Here is a 20,694-nt window from a genome sequence, read left to right as displayed (position 1 = left end):
GATTGTTTTGCTAGGATGAAAACCTGAGTGTGTCTGGCCCATTTATATGTGACCCAATTCTCACAACTCTGGTACAAACAGGGACCTAAAATTCTAGTCTATGTATAGTCATGTATATGTAATATGAGTGTTTCCTCTATCTTACAGTGAATTGTGAATATTCATAGAAGTACAGCTTATATTATCTTATAGTCCAGTAACAGGCAGTAGTGGAGAACAACCTTGCAATATCCTTCATTTGGTTATGGTATAAACTTTAATTTTTTTTTTATTGATGCACTTAGTAAAACACCAACAAGCAACACACTCGTGGAGAATGAACAGTGAGCAATAAACATATTCACAAGATTATATTTGATCCATTTGATCATGTCCTTCCAAAAAGCCAACCCAAGCATCCTGCAATTGGGACATCAAGCTGAGTCCAGTTCCTTCTCTCAACGAATAATCGGTAAACTGTTTTCGATCATGTGCTCACTGGTAGCAGGGCAGCACTGAGGTAACCGCGCCCCCCCCCCCCCCCCCCCCACCCTGCGCACGCTGTGGGGGTTGATGCTGTAATGCTTGCCCATAGACTGGAACAATCTCACAGTATCTAAGCAATAGAGGGACTTGTGGAAGTGGCCACCACAGGACAATGCGGAATAGAAATGACACAAAAGAAGGTGCTGTTTCTCGAGGGGCTGAATGGCCTACTCCTGTTCCTATATTTCTATAAGAAATGGTAGTGCTTGAATACGCTGCATAGCAGACTGAAGGGACACAACAAGTCTTCATGTGTTGAATTTTGAATCTCTGCTTGCTGCAGCAGTGAGGACCATTGCTTTGCCATAGGGAGGGAAGAGGGGAAATATTTTCACCCAGAGGATGGTGGGAATAGAGGTGCTCCGCGCCGTCACGGATGCTCTTCCTGCACTTGGGGAGGTCTTTGGCCAGGGATTCCCAGGTGTCGGTGGGGATGCTGCACTTTATCAAGGAGGCCTTGAGGGTCTCGCCGAGTAATGTAGAAACCAAGCGCAGGCAGCGAAAGGAGCGTGCGGTAAACCAGACTCCTCACCTACCCTTTTCTTCAACGACTGTCTGTCCTTCCACCTGTGACAGAGACTGTAATTCCTGTATTGGACTGTACAGTCACCAGAGAACTCATTTTTAGAATAGAACCATGTCTTCCTCGATTTCGAGGGACTGCCTATGATGATGGTGGTGGGGGTCTGGAACTCACTCCTGAAAGAATGGTAGAGGCTAAAACCCTCACCGCATTTAAAAAATACTTGGACATGCACTTGAAGTGCCATAACCTACAGGGCTACGGGCCAAGAGCTAGAAAGTGGGATTAGGCTGGATAGCTCTTGGTTGGCCAGCGCAGACACGCCGGGTTGAAATGGCCTCCTTCTGTGCTGTAAATTTCTATGGCGAGCCAGTCACCTTGGTCTACTCTGTACTCCTCCCAGTAACTGCCTGCAGGAGCTCCAACGCTGTCCTGCTCCTTCCTTGGATCGGACAGGAAGACTGCAGAAAGAGAAAAGAGAATCAAAATGAGTAAAGAGGTCAATATTAGATTATGCTGTAAACAATATAGTTCTTCATCCCAGCCTGATACTTGGTTAGCCCTTTTTCAGGTCAATATCAACTACAAAATGAAGGAGCTGTCAATATGCACTGATTCTAAATACGAAAGTAAAATATTGTGGATGCTAGAAATCTGAAATAAAAATAGAAAATACTGGAAATACTCAGCGGGTCAGGCAACATCTGTGGAGGGAGAAACAGAGTTAAAGTTTCAGGTCGATGACCTTTTGTCATCACTGGAAAACGTTAGAGATGTAACGGGTTTTAAGCAGGAAAGGGGGAGGAGAGGAAAGAACAAAAGGGAAGGCCTGTGATAGGGTGGAAGGCATGAGAGATTAAATGACAAAAGGGATGATGGTGCAAGGCAAAAGGAGACGGTAATGGGACAAGTAAAGAAACGAAAGATGGGTCTAGAAGAGGTATAAATGTGAATAGCACAATCATCAACAGCTGACATCTGGAAAATAAATGCCACTCTGATTCTTACCTGGCTGCCAAACAGTGCTGTGCATCAAGAAAGCTGTTTATACATGTTTGCACAGCCATTGCGAAAGCTAACTTGTGACTTGCTATCAGTGAGGAGTTTTGAGACTGCACTGATTCATGGAAGGGAAACTTTATTTGGAAATCTAAAGCTGGTTTGACATGCATTTAAAAAAAAAATGACTTCAAGACATCTGTCCCCCTCATTTTTGTAAATGTGGAAAGACTTCATGCATATAACACCTGTATTTCCTCGGTAGTGGTGAGAGAAGTGAGTGTATGGTTGAGTGGCAGCGATGTATTCAAGATCTTGGACCGAAAGGGCAGTTCAGAGCTGGAGCTTTTTAGAAAGGAGGGCAGTGAGATGATTTTGAAAGGGCTGGGAATGATGCCAGAAGGAGAGGCAAGACCATGCACTCTAATGTGCAGCTCCTTCGCGCCCATAGGGATAGTGGACATGGGAGACCATTTTGGAGCTGCAGCATTTGGGGTGGGGCTGGAAGGGAGCAGAGCAGCAGCACTGGTGGCGGTCCTGTGGGAACTGGCAGTGGACTTGACCGGGATGGAGCTGAACTGGCGTGGGCTTGGGGGAACAGAGGCTGGGCAGAGTGGGTGAAATGCTTGGAGTGGAGGATTAACGAAGGGACTAGCATAGAATCATAGAAATTTACAGCACAGAAGGAGGCCATTTCGGCCCATGGTCTGCATGCTGGCCGACAAAGAGCCATCCAGCCTAATTCCATTTTCCAGCTCTTGGTCCGTAGCCCTGTAGGTTACAGCACTTCAAGTGCACATCCAAGTACTTTTTAAATGTGGTGACGGATTCTGTCTATTCCATCCTTCCAGACCCTCCCTCCCCACCCTCTGGGTGAAGAAATTTGCCCTCCAATCCGTTCTAAACCTTCTACCAATTACTATATAAATCTATGCCTCCTGGTGGTTGATCCTTGTTAACTAACGGAGTAATCTGATTAATCCAAAGTGTCACAAGACCAGCCTGGACCAATCCTGTGATTTGATTGCACATTGATAATCACTTGATTAACATACTTGATTGGTCCATGTTGAAGGCTCACTATATTATTGTACTACAGTTACAAACCTTGTTGTGTTAGAGATAGTTCCTTCATAGTAGGAGAATCAGCACTCGTAATGCTAGCAATGCCAGACATTAATTTGACTGCATACTGGTGGTTGTAGACCACAATCGAATGGATGACTTTGGGTTAGGGAATGTGGTAAAATGAATGCAAGCCCCTGAAACTGTTTCTTTTCTTTTCCCCCTTTCTTTCTCGCTCTCCCTGTCCCATTCTTGTTGGCACTCTTTTTTTTTTTCTCTCTCCTCCCCCCCCGCCGCCCGCCCGCCTCCCCAACCAACCCATTATTGATACAGAGCATTTCTGAAGAGGTAGTCTTCCCACTGATGTGTTACAAAGATGAAGATGAGGAGCTCTGGCAGGAGGATCCATACGAATACATTCGGATGAAATTTGGTGAGGTCCACAAAATGTCCATGAATTTGATTGTGTTATAGATTTTCTTCCATGTTACCAAAAGCAGAGAGAACCACGCAGTAATTTCTATTTACCCTCCATTGTCCCAGCAAAAAGGCAATTTTATTTAATTTTGAAGCCAAGATAATTAAAATCAGCTAGCTGCTGCATATATCAGTTTGGGCACTGCAGTATTAGTTGTTAATTAGTGGATGTGAAAGCTGCGGCTGCTCTGATTAGTAGTATTGTTGAAATGTTTTTCAGATGTATTCGAGGACCATGTCTCTCCAACCGTTGCAGCCCAGAATTTCCTTTACACTGCAGCCAAGAAGAGAAAGGAGGTGAGACACCACTTCCCCTGTGTTCAAGTAAAATTCAGTTCTGCAGCTATTCAGTTACAGTATCAGTGAATTGCAGCTTAAAGTTTCAAGTACCTTTCTAATGCTGGGAAAATAACACTGTTTGACTTGTGGGATCTGAAAAAGTTTACATGGCTTTAGGCTATATTATGAAAGTTAAGACACTCTAGACCTTATCGATCAGAAATTTTCACAATGGGGTGGATTTATTTCTGGGCCTCCAAGATTGAGTGTCGTATCAGGACCATAAATCACATCATTAACAGCATCCTCTATGATATTAATTACCAGCTTTAAATGTCTGTGGCGGGAATAATTTGTATTACTGTCATGAATTCATTTTATTTTCCAAATATTTTGATCGGCATTAAGTTCAAAGGGAAGCCTACGATTAATATGAATCTTGACACCACAGTGTCAGCCAAGGAGCTGGACTTAATACTGTAAACAGTCTATTTACTCAGCAAACAGAGTATTTAAAGAACTACAGCAAACTGAACTCTCAACCAAAACTACAGCAAAGTCTCCTGATAAAAGCCGGGTGATTTCTCCAGCAAAATGCAGTGAGTGGAGGATAGTAACCTACAAATTGAGTGCGTAAAATCAATCCCAGTCAGTTTACAGCAGTGCCGTCTCCGGGCATGATTGACGGGGGAATTCCCCCATCATCTCCATTCTGGCTGGAACTTGTGTCACTATATGCAGCCATTTAAAAAAAAACAATTGTATAATTTATCAATGCTCCAAGACCTTGCAACTTATAACCTGGTGATGCGCCTTGGAATGTTGCGCGAGAATTTGCTTTCTGTTCTAGGCCGTGCTGCCTGGAGAGGTACAGAGTAGAGACCCCGGTGCCTTCCCAGATAAAGGAGAGCCATTCCTGGACCATACTTTTCCTGTCACCTTGCAGTGGATTCAGAGTGGGAATGATGGAGGCCTGAAAGTGGGCCACCTGCTTGCTCTGCCACATTTGCTAGCTGTGAAGAAGGGGGAATAATCCCTCTGGGTAAGGGGAGAAGAGAAGGAGGGATTGTACCTTCTCAAACAAGTATCAAGCATTTGCATGGCTACTGATGTGAGAATCTTGTCCAATGCTCACAGATCAACTTTTAAGTTCTGCAACATAATCTAAAGTTAATATTTAATTCCCATTTTTCCCCCTCATAGACTAATGAAGATTCCCGTATAATTGAATTGAAATCCGAAAAAATTAACTTTTTAAAACTTATTTATGTAACACACTTCTTTGTAAAAACAATTATCCTATTCCGCTGTCTTGACACTTTGAACTGATTTGACTTCTGTAGGTTTTGCCGAAGATGGTGAGCTTTTGTTACCAGATTTTGACAAACCCAAGCGACGATCCTCGAAAGAAGGATGGAGCACTGCATGTACTTGGTTCTCTGGCGGATATTCTGCTGAAAGTAGGTTGATGAATAGATTTGGATGGAAATGTTTATACCAAGCTCTCCTTAATGGCTTATGCAGTATAAAGCTGAGCTGTAGTGCTCAGAAGCTCCTAGGTTTGAGGCCCAATCTGTGCTGAGTTAGCTGATCTCTGTCGGGGCAACAGTTGGGCTCCCAGAGTTAGTGAGGAGAAGAAAAATGCTGCAATTTGCAAGGCTATGGGGAAAGAGCTGGGGAGTGGGACTAATGGACTCTTTCAAAGAGCTGGCACAGACACTATGGGGCATTCTGTGATGTAAGATTCTGTGAATTTAGTGACATCTGCAAAGAGAGTATGTGTACATTTTGGGTGGGGATGGGACTGGCTGTTGACATCTCATAGAGAATAGCCTATTGACACTCGCTGTCATGGCCCCCTCAAGCCTGCTCCGCAATTCAATAAGATCATGGCTGATCTGATCATGGACTCAGCTCCCCATAACGCCTTATCCCCTTATTGTTTAAGAAACTGTCTATTTCTGTCTGAAATTTATTCAATGTCTCAGTTTCCACAACTCTGAGGCAGCGAATTCTTCAGATTTACAACCCTCAGAGAAGAAATTTCTCCTCATCTCTATTTTAAAATGGGCGGCCCCTTATTCTAAAATCATGCCCTCTAGTTCTAGTCTTCCCCCATCAGTGGAAATATCCTCTCTGCATCCATCTTGTCAAGCCCCCTCATAATCTTATATGTTTCGATAAGATCACCTCTCATTCTTCTGAACTCCAATGAGTAGCCCAACCTACTGAACCTTTCCTCATAAGTCAATCTCCTCATCCCTGGAATCAACCGAATGAACCTTCTCTGAACTGCCTCCAAAGCATCCTTTCATAAATATGGAAACCAAAACTGCTTGCAGTATTCCAGGTGTAGCCTCACCAATACCTTTATCTAGCTGTAGCAAGACTTCCCTGCTTTTATACTCCATCCCATTTGCAATAAAGGCCATGATACCATTGGCCTTCCTGATCACTTGCTGTACCTGCATACTATCCTTTTGTGTATCATGCGCAAGTACCCCCAGGTCCCACTGTACTGCGGCATTTGCAATCTTTCTCCATTTAAATAATAACTTCTCTTTGATTTTTTTCTGACAGAGTGCATGACCTCACACTTTCCAACATTATACTCAATCTGCCAAATTTTTGCCCACTCACTTAGCCTGTCTGTCCTTTTGCAGATTTTGTGTGTCCTCCTCACACACTGCTTTTCCTCCCATCTTTGTATCATCAGCAAACTTGGCTACGTTACACTCAGTCCCTCTTTCCAAGTCGTTAATATGGATTGTAAATATTTGGGGCACCCCACTAGTTACTGGTTGCCAACCAGAGAATGAACCATTTATCCTGACGCTCTGTTAATTAGTCAATCCTCTATCGATGCTAATATACCACCCCCAACCCTGTGAACTTTTATCTTGTGCAGTAACCTTTTATCTGGCACCTTGTCAAATGCCTTCTGGAAGTCCAAATACACCATATCGACTGGTTCCCCTTTTATCCACCGTGTTCGTTACATCCTCCAAGGACTCCAGCAAATTTGTCAAACAGGACTTCCCTTCATAAATCCATGCTGACTCTGTCTGACCGAATTTTGCTTATCCAAATGTCCTGCTACTGCTTTAATACTGGACTCCAACATTTTCCCAACCACAGATGTTAGGCTAACTGGTCTATAGTTTCCTGTCTTTTTTTTTTAAATAGGGGCATTATCGTATCAAGAAATACCAGGCACCTCCAGCACTTTGGTCAGTGTGCCTGACCCTTTGTAAGTTTATAAACCACCTTGTAACATGATTTTCTCTATCGTGGACCATCATTTGTATAGCTTATTTTGTTTAAAAAAATAAAACAACAGTTTTGGGCAAGGGTAAGAATAGGTAATATGGTGCTGCCAAATGTCAGTAGTCACTTGCAATGCAATAAAGACATCTAGAATTAGGAAAGGATACTGCATCGCTTAGTATGAATTCCACTTTCACATTCCCTGCAATTTTTGTATTTCAAAAATAATATTCGAGTGCTCAGCATCTTGCATTCCAGGTTGAGTATAGCACCGTTCAATACAAGGCAAAGTTCCCTGCACTCTGCCCAGCAATGCTTATGTCAGCCTCGATTTTAGAAGAGCGCCTGCTACTGCACGCATTTCCCACATTTGACATCCTGTTGCTCCTCTGATGGCAAGTCCAGTGTTGTATCGGAGTTACTTTTGTGGTGTGGGTTCATGCCCACCAGGATCTGGATCTGAAACTGACCCAGCTCATCTCGGGTAGAACCCTTCTAGCCAGTGGAGGGGACTTGCATCCCCTCAACTGAAGCCCAAGTCTGACCTGTGAGCTGCACAGGGGGGAAGGGCTATAGTGATAGGAGATTCAATCGTTGGGGGAGCAGATAGGCGCTTCTGCGGCAGCAAAAGTGACATCAGGATGGTGTGTTGCCTCCCTGATGCAAGGGTCAATGATGTCACTTAGTGACTGCAGGGCATTCTGGGGAGGGAAGGGGAACAGCCAGTGGTTGTGGTCCACATTGGTGCCAACGACAGAGGTAGAAAGAGGGGTGAGGTCCTGAAAGCTGAGTTTAGGGAGCTAGGACTAAGATTGAAAGCCAGGACCTCAAAGGTGGTAATCTCGGGATTACTACCAGTGCCACATACTAGTGAGGGTAGAAATAGGAAGGCTAGTCAGATAAATACGTGGCTGGGGCATTGGTGTAGGAGGGAGGGCTTTAGTTTCCTGAACAATTGGGACCGCTTCTGGGGTAGGTGGGACCTGTACAAGTCGGACAGGTTACACCTCAACAGAGAGGGGACCAATGTTCTCGCGGGTGGTTTTGATAGTGCGGTTGAGAGGGCTTTAAACTAGCTTGGGAGGGAGATGGGAACCCAGGAGAGGGCTCTGAGCTAGTTAGAGTGGGTGAGAGCTCAGATGAACAGAACTCCAAGAAAGAATTCAAAAGGCAGGAGGCAACAGAGCAGAGTGCACTGGGGTAAGTGTAAACCACAAGGTGACAGGAAGGGACAATATGTATGAATATAAAGGAGCTGCAGGAGGGGTCAAAACTAAAAATCATGGTTTAAAAACGAGTATTAAAACACTTTACCTAAACGCACACAGCATTCGAAACAAAGTAAATGAGTTGACGGCACAAATCATTACAAATGGGTATGATTTGGTGGCCATTACAGAAACGTGGCTGTAGGGTGGCCAAGACTGGGAATTAAACATACAGGGGTATCTGACAATTCAGAAAGATAGACAAGCAGGGAAAGGAGGTGGGGTAGCTCTGTTAATAAAATATGATATCAGGGCAACTGTGAGAGATGATATTGGCTCTAATGAACAAAATGTTGAATCATTGTGGGTGGAGATTAGAGATAGTAAGGGGAAAAAGTCACTGGTGGGCGTAGTTTATAGGCCCCCAAATAATAACTTCACGGTGGGGTGGACAATAATCAAGGGAATAATGGAGACATGTGAAAAAGGAAAGGCAGTAATCATGGGGGATTTTAACCTACATATCGATTGATCAAATCGCACGGAGTTGCCTTGAGGAGGAATTCATAGAATGCATACGGGATTGTTTCTTAGAACAGTATGTTACAGAACCTATAAGAGAGCAAGCTATCTTAGATCTGGTCCTGTGTAATGAGACAGGAATAATAAATGATGATCTAGTAAAAGATCCTCTCGGAATGAGTGATCACAGTATGGTTGAATTTGTATTACAGATTGAGGGTGAGGAAGTAGTGTCTCAAATGAGCGTACTATGCTTAAGCAAAGGGGACTACAGTGGGATGAGGGCAGAGTTGGCTAAAGTAGATTGGGAACACAGACTAAACGGTGGCACAATTGAACAGTGGAGGACTTTTAAGGAGCTCGTTCATAGTGCTCAACAAAAATATATTCCAGTGAAAAAGGGCGGTAAGAGAAGGGATAACCAGCCGTGGATAACCAAGGAAATAAAGGAGAGTATCAAATTAAAAACCAATGCGTATAAGGTGGCCAAGGTTAGTGGGAAACTAGAAGATTGGGAAAATTTTAAATGCCAGCAAAGAATGACTAAGAAAGCAATAAAGAAAGGAAAGATAGATTATGAAAGTAAACTTAAAAACAGATAGTAAAAGCTTTTACAGATATATAAAACAGAAAAGAGTGACTAAAGTAAATGTTGGTCCCTTAGAAGATGAGAAGGGGGATTTAATAATGGGAAATGTTGAAATGGCTGAGACCGTAAACAATTATTTTGCTTCGGTCTTCACAGTGGAAGACACAAAAACCATGCCAAAAATTGCTGGTCACGGGAATGTGGGAAGGGAGGACCTTGAGACAATCACCATCACTAGGGGGTAGTGCTGGACAGGCTAATGGGACTCAAGGTAGACAAGTCCCCTGGTCCTGATGAAATGCATCCCAGGGTATTAAAAGAGATGGCGGAAGTTATAGCAGATGCATTCGTTATAATCTACCAAAATTCTCTGGACTCTGGGGAGGTACCATCGGATTGGAAAGCAGCTAATGTAAAGCCTCTGTTTTTAAAAAAAAAAAAAAGGGGCATACAAAAGGCAGGTAACTATAGGCCGGTTAGTTTAACATCTGTCGTGGGGAAAATGCTTGAAGCTATCATTAAGGAAGAAATAGCGGGACATCCAGATAGGAATAGTGCCATCAAGCAGACGCAACATGGATTCATGAAGGGGAAAACATGTTTAACTAATTTACTGGAATTCTTTGAGGATATAACGAGCATGGTAGATAGAGGTGTACCGATGAATGTGGTGTATTTAGATTTCCAAAAGGCATTCGATAAGGTGCCACACAAAAGATTACTGCAGAAGATAAAGGTACGCTGAGTCAGAGGAAATGTATTAGCATGGATAGAGAATTGGCTAACTAACAGAAAGCAGAGAGTCGGGATAAATGGGTCCTTTTCAGGTTGGCAATCGGTGGTTAGTGGTGTGCCACAGGGATCGGTGCTGGGACAGCAACTATTTACAATATACATAGATGACCTGGAAGAGGGGACGGAGTGTAGTGTAACAAAATTTGCAGATGACACAAAGATTAGTGGGAAAGCGGGTTGTGTAGAGGCTGCAAAGAGATTTAGATGGGTTAAGCGAATGGGCTAAGGTTTGGCAGATGGAATACAATGTCGGAAAATGTGAGGTCATCCACCTTGGGGGGGGGGGGGGGGGGGGGAAAACAAAAAAAGGGAATATTATTTGAATGGGGAAAAATTACAATATGCTGCGGTGCAGAGGGACCTGGGGGTCCTTGTGCATGAATCCCAAAAAGTTAGTTTGCAGATGCAGCAGGTAATCAGGAAGGCGAATGGAATGTTGGCCTTCATTGCGAGAGGGATGGAGAACAAAAGCAGGGAGGTCTTGCTGCAACTGTACAGGGTATTGGTGAGGCCGCACCTGGAGTACTGCGTGCAGTTTTGGTCACCTTGCTTAAGGAAGGATATACTAGCTTTGGAGGGGGTACAGAGACGATTCACTCGGCTGATTCCGGAGATGAGGGGGTTACCTTATGATGATAGATTGAGTAGACTGGGTCTTTACTCGTTGGAGTTCAGAAGGATGAGGGGTGATCTTACAGAAACATTTAAAATAACGAAAGGGATAGACAAGATAGAGGCAGAGAGGTTGTTTCCACTGGTCGGGGAGACTAGAACTAGGGGGCACAGCCTCAAAATACGGGGGAGCCAATTTAAAACCGAGTTGAGAAGGAATTTCTTCTCCCAGAGGGTTGTGAATCTGTGGAATTCTCTGCCCAAGGAAGCAGTTGAGGCTAGCTCATTGAATGTATTCAAATCACAGCTAGATAGATTTTTAACCAATAAGGGAATTAAGGGTTACGGGGAGAGGGCGGGTAAGTGGAGCTGAGTCCACGGCCAGATCAGCCACGATCTTATTGAATGGCGGAGCAGGCTCGAGGGGCTAGATGGCCTACTCCTGTTCCTAATTCTTATGTTCTTATATTATGTAGGTCAATATCTCACCCTCTGAGCCAACCAATCCGAGTCTGTTAAATGTATTCTCACAGCTACCTCACATTATTGTGCTTTTTGTTTTTGTCTTTTCTGATCTGCTGTGAACTAAAGCTAAGTTTATGTTTATGCCAACAGAAAAACATGTACAAGGGCCAAATAGAGTTGATGCTTCAGAATTATTTATTTCCACTCTTTAACTCTGAACTGGGTTATCTCCGAGCCAGGGTAAGCTCACATGCCATGTGCATGATTTTGTGATGAGCAGCACATTAACTAAGATTGTTGTCCTCTTTCCTCCTTGCTCTATGTTTTCTTGGAAGTGCATTTGGAAATTATGTAATCTACACTTCTAAACGATAAACTTTGAGGAAAAAACAGTTAATATGGCCACACAATTCTGTAGAAAATGCAGCAATGTTTGTCAGCATCTGTAAAGAGTAAAGACAGGTTAACTTTTGAGGGTAAAACTGAATATCAAGAACATTTCAGTAAAGTTGGGGTGGGGCGGGGGGAAGGGAACTGGGGGAGAAACAGATACTCCAGTCAGAGAAGAGGTTAAAGGGTTGAATGTCCTGCAACCTGCTTGAAGTAGAAACTGATGATATGAAAAAGCTTTTTTTTTTTTACCCCACCGTTTTTTTCAACTTAACAACAACAACTTGCATTTATATAGTGCCTTTAACATAGTAAAAGTCCTAATGTGCTTCACAGAAGCGTTAACAAACAAAATTTGACACTGAGCCACTTGAGGAGATATTGGGACAAGTGACTAAAAGCTTGACTAATGGAGCGTCTTAAAGGAGGAGAGAAAGCAGATTGGTTTAGGGCGAGAATTTCAGAGCTTGGGGCTGAGACAGCTCAAGACAAAGCTGCCATGGTGAGGTGAAGGAAATCGAGGATGCATACGAGGGCAGAATTGGAGGAACTCTGAATTCAGTCAGGGTTGGAGAGGTTAATTCTAGAATTACATAGAATATACAGCACAGGAACAGGTCATTCAGCCCAACCAGTCCATGCTGGCAATGATGCCTCCTCTCATTCTATCAGCATAATCCTCTATTCCCTTCTCCCTCATATGCTTATCTAGCTTTCCCTTAAATGCATCAATACTATTCGTCTCAACTAATCCCTGTGATTGCAAGTTCCACATTCTCACCACTCTCTGGGTAAAGAAGTTTCTTCTGAATTCCCCATTTGACTTCATGGTGACCATCTTATATTGATGGCCTCTAGTTTTCCTCTTCTCCACAAGTGGAAACACTCTGTGTCTGCTTTATCAAAACCTTTCATAATTTTAAAGACCTCTATTAGGTCACCCCTCAGCCTTCTCTTTTCAAGAGAAAAAAGACCCAGCTTGTTCATCCTTTCCTAATGGTTCTAACCTTGCATTTCTAGTATCCTTGTAAATCTTTCATGCACCCCCTCCAGTACCTCTACCCTTATAATATGGTGATCAGAACTGCACACAGTACACCAAGTGTGTTCTAACCAAGGTTTGATACAAGTTTAACATAACTTCTCTACTTTTCAGTTCTATCCCTCCAGAAATAAATAGTTTATTTACTCTGCAAAACTGCTTATTTTTTCAGTTCTGCAGAAGGGTTTTATTTGAAGCGTTAACCTATTGTTCCTCTTTACAGGCACTGCCTGGTATCCTGCGTACTGTGAACGCGTTCTGTGTTCATTCCAGATTTCCAGCAGTTGTTTTAAATTCTCCTGTGCACAGTAATCTAGTGAACTAACTGGAGTGTTGGTAATCAGAACTCGTGAATTTTGTAGTTGCTTGTCTCTAGTTAAAGGAAGCTTCCGAATGTAACAGGTTATTTCTAACCAATTGAAAACTTTTGGGCAAAATTGCATTTAACTAAAGGTAAATTTAATGCCCTTCTCCCCCACCCCCATATACCCCACCCAGAAAGTGCTTAAAGTATACTTGGGGTAATTCCAGTCTGAAATTGTTTATATTTTCTTGTGAGCAAATCTAGTTCAAAATACTGTCTAATCAAACTTATTTTGCTGTTTCAATGTACTTGTTGTAAAGACTTGAGTAAATCTAACCTTCACACTTCTTTCTATCTGCTCCTAAAAGTAGGAGCAACAGTGCAGTTGATGGGATTTCTTTACAGTTGGGTTGCGGCTGGATATTAGAAAGTTAATTTGTCCTGGCAGAAATACAGAATAGATCTGATAGTTCCAAAAATGGTGTATGTACTTGTTAAGAATGTGTAGCAAAGTTGTAATTAGAATGTGTTTACGCTTTTGCCCAGAAATACTGAAAAGAAAAGAAATCTTCACAGACCATAACATAACTAATGAACTTTGGACCCCGCCCCGTCACTGGGTGCCTGGATACATGCGTCTAACAAATCAGTTTTTGGCTGGAGGTGCGGACATTAGACTTATTTTGACAGATGGGCGGATGTCCCATCCTTTCATATTCCAGAAAATTTAAAAGTCTTTTACATTGTGACTGATTTTATAGTAAAGACTATTAAATCGCTCTCACTCCCCATAACTGTCAGCACATTTCTTTGCGCTGCACTGCAGTCAATACTGGAAGTCAAGCTTTTGCCCGAGACTTGAATCTCAAGTATTTAATATTTGACAAACTGTTCCAAAAGTTTAATTAACTTGGGAAATCTTATTACAGCCTCAAACCTGAAGGCTTCTGATCAGGTGACTATTCTCTGCACTAGTCATAGGGCCACCAATAAGTGGGGAGGAGAGCACGGAGGTTGATAAAGCTGTCACTCTCCTGAAACCGAGTAATGCTCAGCAGTGAGATAAAAGCACCCAGGGGCACTAAAAAGCAGACACAATCTATTTTCCCTCCCTTGTGGGATCAATGTGATACAGTCTCTTAGGTTTTGTAATTAGAAACTGAGCAGCTGCAGATTGCAGTAGATGCTGTGCGCAGTAATGTTCTTTGATGCGGAAGACCATCATTTTAGAGGGCTAGGATTAAGTGCTGTTTCATCACAAGATATATTTTTTTAAGGAAGTAGCTATCTTATCGCAAAATGCCAAAAAATAAAACGTAATGTTATGTTCGCTATGGGCAAAAAGTCCCTAGATAGCAGTAAGTTTAGCATTCAAGTTAATTAAACCCTTGGAACAGTTTGTCAAATATTAAATACTTAGGATTCAAGTCTCGGGTAAAAGCTTGACTTCCAGTATTGTCTGTGACGATCCAACATAAAATTCTGAACCTTTTTTAAGGTGCATGTTGCTTCATTCACCTTTTGGGCACTGGGATGGAAAACTTGAGTTGAAAGCATTGGAAGACATTAGAAGAGTGTATAAGCATGTTCTTTCCTCCAATTTCCCCCTTTCCTATAGTGGCTCTTTGCATGCTGCTGAGTATTATTCTCTTTCAGGAGAGTGACATACCAGATATTCTTCCATGGTAATCTGCAGCCTTCTGCTCCCTGCCTCAAGTGACTATTCTTTTATGCGTGAGCCTAGCCGGTGCGGTTTGGCAAACTGTTCAACTTGGAGGCCATTACAGATGAGCCCCGACCAGTTCTTCACTCACAGCAGCAAATTGCATTTTCCATACACACAAATGGCAATCTGGGCTTCCCCCCCCCCCCCCAACCTGAGATGCTGAGGCCAATTGTAGCGCCTCACTCCATCTGAGGCCAGTGAGCTCAGCACAGACCAAGAATCAAATCTGGGACCCTCCCCATCTGCTACAGTTCAGCACCGCACCAGATGGCAGCATCCAGAGAGCATGCCAGATTGTATTCCAGTTTGGTTCTCTGTTTTATCATTGTAATATTATACAAGGTTATGCAATGTTGACATTTGTTAACACTATTCTGTAAATGCCTTTATTTACAATCTATGCCCCAATTATATTGACATCTGATTGTAATAGGAAAAGAAGAAACTTGTATTTATAGTACTGTGCTGGATTGTAACTTTCCATATTTAGTTTAATGCTGGAAATCCTGCCCCTTGATAAAGTTGTTAATATCTCTTGAGGTTTTCAAATGAAGCTTGGCCAGGAAATATTTTTACCTCCAATTTTGCCTGTTCCTCTGTTGAATGTGCTGGTACCTTGTGGCATGGAGCGTGAGCACCAGTTACCATCCTGCAACTTGCCTTAGTGGCCTTTCACTAGTATTGCAGGGGTTAGCAGGAAATCTGACCATGGAGGTTATCATGACCAAGCCTGATCTTGTCCTTGGATGCACCTCTTTGAGCAGAAGTTGCCGGATAGTGACCGGGACTCATTAATCGCTATCCATTTCTCCCTGCTGGGAGAGGTGTAGCTTGACTCCCTCTTTTCCCACTCCTCCCCTTCCCTACCCCAGAGGCACTGAAGTGAGCACTGCAGCAGTCACTCTCTCCGAAATCAGCACAAACTGGGAATCGAACCAGAGTGTTCTGGTCTGTGTGGCGCAGACCAATAGGACTTTGTAAAAAAATGTGCTGTCGTTGAGTGAAGTATCCTGAGGGCGCTCCTTTATAATTAAGTGCATTCATTTGTAATCGTCTGAAAAATCATTATATTTTTAATTAGTTTGCTCAGTTGTTTACTGAGAGATTTTATATCCTTCTTGCTATAGGCCCTCTTTGAACTTCCTTCAGTTAAATTATCCATTTATCACTTGCCATACTAAAATAAAAATCAGGCTGCCATATCATCTACAATCCATGCTGTTCCTTTTGATAAATGCTTCAAGTAAAGCGTAGGTGTAGTATTTAGGTAAACATTTTTAGTTTTCCAATAATTGTGCCTTGCTATGTAGGAATCTTTATTTGAAATTGGCCATTGTAAGCTGATCTTGGTATAACTCCATGACTTTTTGACTGCATCTGTCTTTGCATATACTTTCCATTTGTTAGATTAACCCATTTGTGCAAGCATTTTTTGGTCTTTTGCTGCTGATACAGGTACAGTAGCAAAAATTGTCTAACTAACTGAGGATGTTTAGTGTGTCATGCTTTTGAGCTGTCCTCTTTTAGAAGGAGCACACCAATATTAAATAGGGCCTTTGTGAAAAGGTGCAATACCAGGCACGATCATCTGATTTAATAGTCCGATAGCAACCATGCTCTTCCCCCAGCCTTGCACTCCAAACTCCAGTCAAAATCCCACCACACACTGCAGGTTGTTTGGTATGCTCTGTATTTTACAGTGCACCATCATAACATTAAAAGTCTCTCTCAAGATTTGCATCTGAGCTCTTATGGTGCACACCTTGATGTGATTCGGATTGGCCTGGTCTAAGATGCCATTTGAATACTTAAGAGTTCAAGTTTTCCAGTAGAAATCAGCTATCTTGCATTTTGGAAACTGGAAGAATATTTGAAAGGTCAGATTTGACTGATCTTCACTTTCTATTAAATGCAGCAAGTCATCTCTGTTGAAGTGAAGATGCATCACCAGCTGATCAGATCCGAAAAGAGTATTTCACCTTTCTCATCCTTGATATTGATTATCTGCATGTGAGGGGATTGATGTAACCCCATTTGTTATTCCCAGACTGCTTTGGAAGAGTGCATCCACTGTTATAAATTATTGAAATGTTTCAACTCCCGACTACCGAATCCTCCTTCAGTCACTTAGACTGACACACATGCAGTTGCCCAAAAATGGATAAAATATATTTGTGACGACCGCTTTTCTTTTCAAATACAGTATCATCGCTCTCCATTAAAGCTGATTATGTTTATTGCTTCTGACTTCATGTTTTTAGGCTTGTTGGGTTCTTCATTCATTTTGCAATCTGAAGTTCACCAATGATCTCAACTTAAGAAATGCAGTTGAGTTGACGAAGAAGAGTTTAATTGAAGATAAAGAAATGCCGGTCAAGGTAGAAGCTGCCATAGCTCTGCAGACGCTTATAAGTAACCAAGATCAAGGTGAGTCGAAGAGAGATCTTGCACTGGAACGCTGTGATCCTGCGTTTTGTTCGGGCTTGTTACCAGTGTATGTTGTCTGACACGGGTGATAATCCTGTCAGAACATAAGAAATAGGAGCAGGAGTAGGCCATCTGGCCCCTTCAGCCTGCTCTGCCATTTACTAAGATAATGGCTGATCTGATCATGGACTCAGCTCCACTTCCTTGCCCGTTCCCCATAACCCTTTATTCCCTTATCGCTCAAAAATCTGTCCTTCTCCGCCTTAAATATATTCAATGACCCAGCCTCCACAGCTCTCTGGGGCAGAGAATTCCACAGATTTACAACCCTCAGAGAAATAATTCCTCACCTCAGTTTTAAATAGGTGTCCCCTTATTCTGAGACTATGTCCCCTAGTTTTAGTTTCCCCTATGAGTGGAAATATCCTCTCTGCATCCAGCTTGTTGAGCCCCTTCATTATCTTCTTTATATTTCGATAAGATCATTCTTCTGAACTCCATTGAGTATAGGCCCAACCTACTCAATCTATCCTCATAAGTCAACCTCTTCATCTCCGGAATCAACCTAGTGAACTTTCTCTGAACAGCCTCCAATGCAAGTATATCCTTCCTTAAATGCGAAGACCAAAACTGTACGCAGGCTATTGACCAGATATTTGGATTTCATGTAAACCAGGTTATATTTTTATTTTCTTGTGGCTAAATAAAAATGATATTAGGAGTGTTCTTAAATGAGCTAATTTTTGTGCAGTCAAATGGAAATTATTGGCATCTTGGTTTGGTGTTATGACAGTTTTGCTTTACTACTGCACTAGCGCAGAAAAACTTTGATTGAAATGGTTGTGGGTCAGAGTAATGATATCGATTGCCGTTGCTGAAGTTTAAACGGTCACAGCATCTATTAGGCTATTTATATATCCGGTGCAGACTACTCGTGATTGGGCAGAGAGACGGTCACTACTGCTCTGGTTAGAACCAGCAGGCAGATAATAAAACATGGTTATGTTGTAACGGCTCTGCTCTTTTGCTATCCTCTCACTGTCCGCAGCAGTGAGGCTTTATGTTTCCTATGCTGCTGGGTCTGCCAAATTACAACCTACTGGCATAAAGAGCAACAGTGCTAACTGTTCTGACTCCTGGTGTCGTGCTGGCCATTCCATGTACTGATTAGGGGTCAGAGGGCAGAAGCTTACAGATAAGTACTGGACAGTAACGAGGCTGCTACCACTGAGTTATACTGGGGGAATTGGGCCAGTTTTCACTATACAGGTGCATCAGTGATAGCAACATAGGAGAGTGTGAGATCAGTTAGAGAGCTGAGTGGAAGTCTCAATATTACTGGTCCCCTTGAACCTGAATATTTCAATTCCACTGTGTTAGATCCAATAGCAACCTCAGAAAGCCTGCTTTACTCTGGACTCCCAATTGAAAATATTCCTGATCGATGGTATAGCTTGGCAGTCTATCGTCAGCTGGCTGCTGTTCATATGAGTAAGAATTGGAAACTTTCTTGCTCTTGACCAAAAACCCAAGCCAAAAGTCAGTAGTATTTTCTCCTTTCAGTGTATGTCTCTTGTGGGAGCATTGTGTAGGTTCTTAGCTGGGGTTGTTACTGGGGCGAAAAAATAAATGATTAACCAGGGAAAACTGTACCTTGCCCCACAAATCGTTCTTTCATTTTGTATAGCGCAGTGATAACTGAGGCTCGGGAGGATTACACAATTTAGATTACCTTAATGGGAGAGGTACCAGAGATGCAGATATTTGGGGCAAGGGAGGTTGAAGAGAAGAAACTAAGAAAACATTTTGCAGCTAATGCATTGATATTTGCTCCCCAGCTAAGGAATATATAAAGCCATTGGTTCGGCCAGTGATGCAAGAGCTGCTCCATGTTGTCCGAGAAACCGAAAATGATGATCTCACCAACGTCATTCAGAAGATGATTTGCGAATACAGTGAGGAGATGACCACCATTGCTGTTGACATGACGCAGCATTTAGTAAGTACTTGCCAGAGACCTGGATCTGTTGGTGATATGGGCAGTTCAGTGACTTGACCGGTTCACTGAATAATTCTCTCTTACGAAATGCACAGCAGTGTTCTACCTTGGCTCAGTGTCTGAAGGTTGTGGGTTCAAGTCTCACTGCAGAGACTTGAGCACATAATCTTGGCTGACACCCCCAGTGCAGTACTGAGGCAGTGCTGCACTCACAGGTGTTGTCTTTCGGAAGAGAGATAAAACTGAGGCCCCATCTGCCTTCTTGGGTGGATGTAAAAGATCCCATGATTTCAAAGAAAAGTGAGGAAGTTCTTCCCGGTGTCCTGGCCAACATTTATCTCTCGAGCAACATTACTAAAAAAACATTATCTGGTCATTATCGTAATAATGTTCATGGGAGCTTGCTATGTGCCAGATGGCTGCTGTGTTTCCTACATTACAATGACGTAGTCATTCAAGCGCTTTGGGATGTCCAGAGGTCGTGAAAGGCTCTAAACAATACAAGCCTGTTTTTTTTTCTTAGTGGTTATTTTAAATTGCATTGCATTGCATCTGTTGCTCGCAAGTGTCCCATATTCGATGAGTGAAATGCATGTAGAGCAGATAGTTGAGATCTTCGCCCATTCTTTCCCATTTCCTTTTTTCCTAGTAATTTTGAGTCACGTACCTTTTTTCTTTTCTCCAACCCTCCCCCTCCGAAATTAGTATGCACACACTACCCTGTTTTCTCTAGGCTTCGTTCCTATACCTTTAGACTATCTGTTAATGGTTGAAGAGCAAAATTGACCACTTCTAAGCTATAATAAAAAACGAAAATGTTGGAAATACTCAGCCGGTCAGGCAGCATCTGTGGAGAAACGGAGTTAACATTTCAGGTCAATGACCTTTCGTCAGCACTAGAAAATGTTAAATGTAGCAGGTTTTAAGCAAGTACAGAGGCAGGGAAAACGGGTGGGAGGGGGAGAGGAAAGAGCAAAAAGGAAGGTCTGTGATATAGGGTGAAAGACAGGAGAGATTAAATGACAAAAGGGATGATGGTAAAGAAACAAAAGATGAGATGTGTCCAGTGGAGGTGTAAATGGGAATAACTGAATCATCAGCAACGTAATGTCTGAAAAATGTGGGCAGTGGTCTGAAATTTTTGAACTCTATGTTGTGTCTGGAATGCTGTAAAGTGCCTCATTGAAAGATGAGGTGCTGCTCCTCGAGCTTACACTAAGCTTCACTGGAACAGTGTAAGAGGCCAACGCCAGGTCAGAGTGGAGTGAGATAGAGAATTAAAATGGCAAGCGACCAGAAGCTCAGTCACAGTTGCAGGCCTAACGGAGGTATTCCGCAAAGCGGTCACCCAATCTGCGTTTGGTGGTCTCAATGTGGAGGAGACCGCATCGTGAGCAGTGAATACAGTATACCAAATTGAAAAAAGTACAAATAAATAATTGTTTCACCCGGAAGGAGCGCTTTTGCCTCCTCCCTTCCC

At 42.7% G+C, this 20,694-nt stretch overlaps 1 protein-coding gene across 4 annotated transcripts in view; it reads left to right on the top strand.

Annotated features, from left to right (window-relative positions):
- ipo8 (importin 8) overlaps positions 1–20,694 on the top strand; it is a 116,293-nt gene that overhangs the window by 61,110 nt on the left and 34,489 nt on the right. For all 4 annotated transcript variants that reach the window (XM_070900661.1, XM_070900659.1, XM_070900660.1 and 1 more), the window contains 6 exons: positions 3,446–3,545; positions 3,810–3,886; positions 5,212–5,328; positions 11,477–11,566; positions 17,050–17,215; positions 19,054–19,214. In XM_070900661.1, coding sequence (XP_070756762.1) covers positions 3,446–3,545; positions 3,810–3,886; positions 5,212–5,328; positions 11,477–11,566; positions 17,050–17,215; positions 19,054–19,214 — 711 coding nt within the window. The remainder of the gene's footprint in view (positions 1–3,445; positions 3,546–3,809; positions 3,887–5,211; positions 5,329–11,476; positions 11,567–17,049; positions 17,216–19,053; positions 19,215–20,694) is intronic.

This window comes from Pristiophorus japonicus, chromosome 15, assembly GCF_044704955.1.
Source record: "Pristiophorus japonicus isolate sPriJap1 chromosome 15, sPriJap1.hap1, whole genome shotgun sequence".
NCBI lineage: Eukaryota > Metazoa > Chordata > Chondrichthyes > Pristiophoridae > Pristiophorus > Pristiophorus japonicus.
This window is presented reverse-complemented; position numbering and strand designations above follow the sequence as displayed.